This window comes from Oryctolagus cuniculus, chromosome 9 (assembly GCF_964237555.1).
Source record: "Oryctolagus cuniculus chromosome 9, mOryCun1.1, whole genome shotgun sequence".
Lineage (NCBI taxonomy): Eukaryota > Metazoa > Chordata > Mammalia > Lagomorpha > Leporidae > Oryctolagus > Oryctolagus cuniculus.
In genome coordinates, this window is record NC_091440.1 from 74,611,367 (window position 1) to 74,619,111 (window position 7,745).

A 7,745-nucleotide genomic window follows, 5' to 3' on the forward strand; every position below is an offset into this window, starting at 1 on the left:
GGGGTGTTTCCTCTAAATACAGTTCACATTGTCCCTGGAAGGTTTCTGGGTGTATCTGTATGCTTCACAACTATTGGGCAGGTACTTGGAGCCTACCAGTAGATTTCACTTAGGAGTGGTAAGTTTTTTACCACCGGTATCAGGAGCACATGTCCCAATATGAGGCTTGCATAAGCTCAAGGTTCTAGAACCAGGGTGAAAATAACCAACATTAATCATACACTACAGGAATTCTGTAATTTTAGTGCAAATAAAATTAAAGAACATACCACAATAGCTAGGCTATTTGAACACTTACATTTATATGAGTTTTATTTATATTAAAAGTGGTATATTTTGAAGGGAAAACAGGTGTCTTTATGAAACATGAATAGTAGAAAGAGTTATTTTAGACATGGATTTAAGACCGACTTGCTTCAAAGTATTTGCATAGTTAGATTCCCAGGAACAAACTTCAATATTCAGCAAATATGCAGTAACTTAGTAAATACATGAAAAAACCAATCTTTGTTAGTTTTTGAAGAATTCCCATGGGAAAATCGCAAAAGCTATTAAGTTCTTCAAATAATTCCATTACACATAGAAATGTCATTCAATGGCTTGATAAATATAAACTTAGGAAATGTTAAGGAGAACACTTGGGAAGGAAGCAGGCACTTAACACATCTATAAAACACACAGGTCCTTGTCTAGAATAAAGTTCTCTTTTATACACAAATGGGCTGTAAAAACGTCTTGCCAAAAACTTGAAATCCTGGAATCACAGGGAATGGTTGTACTTTGTACTACTTTTTGTAATGTGCTTTGTTTTGGCCCTTACAGAAATCATCTTTTATTCTTACCAGGGATTATCTTTCTGTAGTTCAAGAGATTTTTATTATAATGTCTTTTATTTTGAATATTAGTTTAAGAAATTAATTTCTTTTTCAAGGCACAGAACATTTGAAAAAAATATCCATAGCAGAAATTCACTTGGTGCGTTTGATCATGTAATCAGCATAGTCAACATATGGCTAATAGAAAAAGAGCACTATACATTTAATAATGAGAATTTTAAAACTTAAATACTGTTAACATTTTGACAACTTATTTTGCCTATTTATTTCATTGCAAGGAATGTAATCCTCCCAAAGATCTTTATATATATGTATATGTGTATATATATATATAAAGTCTTTTATATATATATATCTTTTATATATATATAAAATCTTTGACTTTTATTCTTAGCTCAATTAGATCCTAAAGGTATTTTTAAAAATACTTTAAATGCCAGTGTTGAATCTCCACTGAGAAAAAAATTAAGGCCCATCCTGTTATATTCTTCAATATGGTGTTTTCTGTCTTTTGTAGGAAACTCATTTTTCTTTCATTCCCAAACCTTAACCTGTTATACAAAAGGGATAGTTCTCCAATGCTGCATCAACTCACCAACTTTCAGATGAATGTGAATGCTAACTGCATAGTGAAAGTGGTAATGGTTTCAAAACAAAGCAGGAGGCATTGCTGGAAGAATGAAAAACAAATCCCAGAGATTAAAAATCCTAGTCCATTAAATTAAAAGAAAGAAAAAGTAAGCAAGCAAGAGTAGATGTCATGGCAGGAGTTTTATGTTTGTTTGTTTTCTTAGCAAAGCAACTATTAGGAAAAAGCACACATGAAAAGAAATATTTGGGGAAGATAAAAAGAGAAAATAAAAAAATTAAAAAAGGACAAAAACAAACAAAAAACTAAAAAAAAGAAATACAAACTAAATGCACTTGGAAGATAGGTGAGAAAGCAAAACTGAAAATTTAATACTGTGATTTTTCTCCCAATAAAATCAAATCAAAAAAGAATCATTAGTATATTTTATTTGAGCAACTTTTGTTCAAGAGTGAGAACTGATTTTCTTTCCTTAGATAAGTGCTTTTTATGTAATATTTCTGGGAGAAACTGAAGGAAAATATCATCTTTTTCCATTATAAGTAGTACTCAACGTCTTTTGTTCCTTACCATGAAATGATATGGAAAAGGATAGAAAGAGATGGATGGGGAGGGGAGCATATGTGGCCCTATGGGTAATATTTCCTGAAAGTTTATGTCATTATGAAAACATATTAAGGAAATACAATAACCTTTGAACTAACTCCCACGATAGTATATTTCTGTAATTGACCTTTCTGCTGACTTTCTTAAAAAAATCTTTGTATGAGTCATTTGAGTTAGAACTGTGTGCCTTTAGGGTCATCTCTTTCTGGAAATGAGATGTCTGGTTCTTTTTATATGCTGTGTGTGTGTGTGTGTGTGTGTGTGTGTTAACATTGTTTTTTATAACGTTCTGTGAAAGTACACATTTCTGAACCTTGGCAAGTCACATTAATTGGCAGTTGAGTCTCGTTCATTTGTTACTCGGTTGTTGAAGACATTTGTTTGTATCCTTGTATTGGCATCATGGCTAGAAAAATGAGAGTTTCAAGGAGTAGTAACATGTTTGTTTTCAATTTAACACAATTAAGAAAATTTCAAATCTGTAAAATATTTGTGTCCTTAAAATTATTTTTTCATTATCCTATTTATTTAAGTCAATATTAAAGAAATAATTTCAAAACAGTTTCCAACTTTTAAAATCTAAATGTTATTATATTTCACCCTACAACTGATATTTTAACATTGGCTAACATGGGGCTATTTTAATTCTTTGCATTGATTTGTATGAGGAAAGACTGTCATTTTCATACAGATCCATTTTTTTTTTTTTTGACAGGCAGTTAGACAGTGAGAGAGAGAGAGACAGAGAGAAAGGTCTTCCTTTTTCTGTTGGTTCACCCACCAAGTGGCCGCTACAGCTGGCACATTGCGGCCGGCGGGCTGCGCTTATCCGAAGCCAGGAGCCAGGTACTTATCCTGGTCTCCCATGCGGGTGCAGGGCCCAAGCACTTGGGTCATCCTCCACCGCACTCCCGGGCCACAGCAGAGAGCTGGCCTGGAAGAGCAGCAACCGGGACAGAATCTGGTGCCCCGACCTGGACTAGAACCCGGGGTGCCGGCGCCGCAGGCGGAGAATTAACCTATTGAGCCACGGAGCCGCCCATTTTCATGTTTAATGCTGACCTTGGAGGTGGAACCCTGGAAAATAATTAGAGTTAAAATGACCTGTTAAGAAAGCTCCTTTGCTGCTCACAGAAGACTCTCTTCACGTTGCCCTGGAGTTGGTCCTTCTTATTAACCCACTCTCCAGTGGTGTGGCAGCAGGATTCTGGCCGACCTGTACACACACAGTTCCAGCATTGTGGACGCGTGGGAGAGGTGGACTTCAGGGGTCTCTGGACACTAAAGGGCTAGAAGGAGAGTTTGTGTACTGAGGGAAGTGGCCCCTCTCCTACTAAGAGGAAAGAAGCTGCAGGGCACCACAGTGATACAGTAAGCTTCCTGTCTGAGGGTTTGTGAAGATCAAGTCCACTAAATTATGGGTCTGAAATATTTTGTATTAAGTCAGTGATCTGTAATATATGAAGTCTGTTAGATACAGAGTGAACTCGACTCCTGGTGTTCCAGAGAGATTTTAAAACTAGAGTTTACAAATATATCTGGTGTATTTTGGCTCCAGGAAAGAACCTAACACAAGTCCTGACTATTTATTTATTGATTTTAAAATTTTCACTTACTTGAGAAAGATTGAGAGAGTGCAAGTGAGCAAGAGAGACACGAGAAAGGGCTTGCCTCTACTGGTTCACTCCCCCAAATGCCCACAATGGCCAGTATTGGGCCCAGCCTGAAGTCAGGAACCAGGAATGCAATCCAGAGGTTCCATGTGGATGATGGGAACACAATTACTTGAGTCATCATCGGGGCTTCCAGGGTCTGCATTAGCAGGAATCTAGAATCAAGTAATCCAGGTGTCTTAATGGGCAACTTAACTGCTAAACCAAAATGCTCACTATATTCTGATACTTTAATTCAAAGAAAGAGCCAAATTCAATTAAATCTGCATGAGGACAGGAAAAGCAGCTTTGTTTGCACATAATTACAGAATGGCTAATTCTAGATGAGCATTTGGTAAATTAACTGAGGGAAATATGCATATAAATTGGACCATCATATGTATTTTAATGCTTCATGGTTCATACGCTTAGAAGAGCCAAGCATGGTAATATTTACTTTTGGTGTTTGGCTTACTATGTAATATCAGCAGGCTCTTGTTTGAGGTCAGAAGCTACTGAATATCTAAGGAGATATTATTGCTTACATCCTGTTTTTTTACGGGAAGTTATTTTATGTGTTTGTTCAGATAATACCAGAATAGATCTCTAAAAACAAAATATTGCAAATAAGGGTTTGTTTTGCTTAACAAATTTTTCCCACTGAAAAGAGTTTTTTAATAAATGATGTATGTTGAACCACATATTTAGTGAATAGGTAGTAAGAAAATGATGCAAAAATCTAAGTACATTACACTTAAAAAAGCCATATCTACATATTAGCTACAGATGCTCTCTTTTTTTCAAGGGAATAAAAGGAATGAAGGTTGGAGAGAAAGATAAGAGATGGGCAGAGAGGGAGAAATTTCTCCTGATTTGGTAAGGACATACATGTTCTGTACTTTATAAGCTCTCCAATTTATAGACAATAATCTCTTTAGAACAACGCATTATACAGTGATATTTTGTACAAAACTATTCTGGCCCAAAGGTTCAAAACAGACCATGGTAATGATGCTCTGTATTCAGTAACAGACAAGCAAAGATTGCATAACAGTCACGATCTGAAGTTCTTAACTGCTAAAGCATCAGAAAGACTATGGGGAATAGCTGCTCTAATAGTCTGCATAAATTGAACCTAATTCTAAGTAGAAAAAAGTCCATGTACTATTTGCCGTCACTTAATTCCCACATAAATGATGAGGTAGCCAAAGAAGTAGCTAAATCTCTGACAGAAGGTAAAGCAGAAGAAAGGCTAATTAAGAAAGTACCACTCTATTTTGATGGATGAACTCCTGGGTTATACAGTACTTTCTATTCATATGAGTCTTTGAGGGAGGCCTTTGAGATATAGGTGACATTTATAAATCATCCAACAGGAAGGATACTACAATTTATTCTTTTAAAAGATTTTGAATGAGAAATGTGGAGTTGCCTCAAAGAAGAGGGGCAAGTATTAAACACTTCTGACCTCTTTCCCGGTGCCTGTGCACTTCCTTCCTTTTCTCAGTGAAGAGATGGCTTGTCCTCACAGACCAAATCAAGATATGCAGAGATGATCTGAGAAAGCTTGTCTTCTAAAATACCTCCCCTGCACCAGGATATCCAGCATGGCTAGGTTATGTTTGGAAGTGAAAAGGGATTTCACATAGCACTTGAGGGTTCATCTTTAGGCATCTTCTAACTGTATTTTGGTTTTCTATACATTTAAATGCTTTTGGAAGACTTGTCATTCACCTAACAATGTTTCCGCTTTCCAACTCAAATTCCTGCCACTTGGTAAAGATATATTTGCTCAGAAAGGCAATGGAAGCCACACTCAAGTTCTCTGGTTTTGTGAGATGAATGATATACATTATATTTTTAGATACTGTGAAGTCCCTCACTATCCCAGATCACGGACTGAACAAGACATAGAGGGATGTTTATTACATGACCAGTGATGCCGGCCACCTCCAAGACCATGTCTGGAGTGACAGTTTTAGGAATTCTTATGGTTTGGACCAGAGACTGATTAAATGGGTAATAAAATGCCCATGGCCAATTTAAGCTCTCAACATTATTGTGTGACTGCTAGGCTGAGGGCTAACCTCATCTGTCATGTAAAAATGCTCTATTATTCCATACAGTATACATAAGAAGCACTCTGGTTACATATACTATATTATAAATACCACTTTTTCCCTTCACCATCTGTAATTATCTTTCTCATTATCATTTATAGGTTCAATACTGCAAACATCTAGGCTCAGTTCTCAGAGAACGTTGTCTTGTAGTGAATCTAATTTTAACGAATTTCTTTGTCATCAACCAATCCTCTCATTTCCCATGGATATTGAACATTAAGAAGGTATATTATCATGCAAAAACGATACTGTTACTCAGCATATGCCAGAACAGGGCAGTCTCTCTTAAAAATCTCTTCCAGAATTAAAATACTCTTTGGTTTAATTTAATATTAAATAAACAAATAAAGCAAGGAGGGTTTGATGAGGGTGTGGATCCATTAAAATCCAGGTGTGTGAATTTCCTTTCCTCTAGCTTTCCTTCCATTTTGCTTCAAAATAGTAGAAAAGGTTATGTGTGGGTTGAGCTACCCCTCGTCATAATCCTATGCTGTCTTCATCCATTAGAAAACTTGTTATAATAAGCAGTGTGTTCATCGCTTTTCCAAACTACCAATTAGCATCTTTCTAGTAATAATCTGTAACACAAGGAGTCTTCAGAAAGTTAATGGAAAATGTGTATCATGAAAAGTTCTGTGTGGATTTCAAAGTTTTTTGCACCAAAGCCAACTTATCTTTTAATTCTATTCTTTCCATAAACTTTTAGAAGTACCCCTATACAGTAAGTAAAAAATGTGACAGTTGCACCTTCGACATTATGGGATAACAACAGACACCTTTTAAACCGCTGAGTCTTTAGCACCGTGGAACAGGTTCATTTCAGTGGGGAGATAATGGGTCTCCAAGGTGAGGCCCATTGCTCGCTGTTCATCTATGGCTCTATGAATGCATGAATACATAATTGCTGCCCTCTGGGCAAGAGGGGAGATATGGTCTGGAAGTGTCCTTTGATACATGAAAGAGTATATTAGTACAGTCAGGTCCTCCGAGCAGCTTCATCACAAAGTCACCCATTATCTGTGGTTTACCAGAAGTACTGGGCATTCTATTGTCTTTTTTGAGGCACTTGTGAAATTGGAATTCCACCTGTGGCCATCACACCTCTGAGCTGTCACTGTGGTGGCTCTGTGGGAGCACCATGGGCTCTCTGCTGCTGGAGCCCTTTGGGTCATTCTTCTCTTTGCTGTTCTTCTTGCTCTTGCACATCACCGCGGCAATGACAGTGAGGCAGATGGTGAGTAACCCCACTGCGATGCCTCCCACGACAGTGATTAGGCTGACTTCAGAGCTGGGGCTGTTAAGCTCCCATGGGAGGCTGCCATCGGGAGGGACTCGCCCATGGGGGGTCTGCCTCTTGTGGGTGCGGTCCAGGGCAATATGCTGGATGTTCGTTCCCCGGTTGTTTTCAGCACCAATTTCCCGTGCCAGTGGGGGTGTGCTTTGGATCTCCCTCTTTCTCCTGCTGGTGGTAGTTGCCTGGGGCTTCCCCTGATGTACCAGAGAGTGGTACTGGTTCTCCACACTTCTTTTGCCAATGCCTCGATTGACATTGTCTTTTGATCTTACTGTATAGATTGTGTGTATGTACCATTCTCGACCCAGAGCGACCTGGAAAACACAACCCTTATTTATTAGGGGATCAGATATCATGGCAATAAACTCATGATTATTTCCAAGTGAGATTAATACCAGAGATAACAACATGACGGTTTGACTTAGTCTGTGGCATTAACTTAATACTTTTGAGGATGTAGTGTATGCAAGGCTTTGTAGAAAGCATTCCATAACATAGTCTGTACAACTGTTAAGGGAGCATGTGCCAGTAAATATCTGGCACTTGTAGTTACAGAGTGTGAGTGCTTCATAGAATTTAGATATTACACAATCTACTTTATCCATTAAAAAAATGAGTAAATAACACATCACAGTTTAGTGCCTG

The 7,745-nt window shown here is 37.7% G+C and overlaps 1 protein-coding gene across 1 annotated transcript in view; it reads right to left on the reverse strand.

Moving 5' to 3' along the window:
- Window positions 1-4,316: 4,316 nt before the first annotated feature.
- Window positions 4,317-7,745, reverse strand: part of FREM2 (FRAS1 related extracellular matrix 2) — a 219,466-nt gene continuing 216,037 nt past the window's right edge. Inside the window, exon 24 of the mRNA XM_017350619.3 lies at window positions 4,317-7,414. Within this exon, the coding sequence (XP_017206108.3) occupies window positions 6,902-7,414 (513 nt within the window). The 3' untranslated portion in view covers window positions 4,317-6,901. The remainder of the gene's footprint in view (window positions 7,415-7,745) is intronic.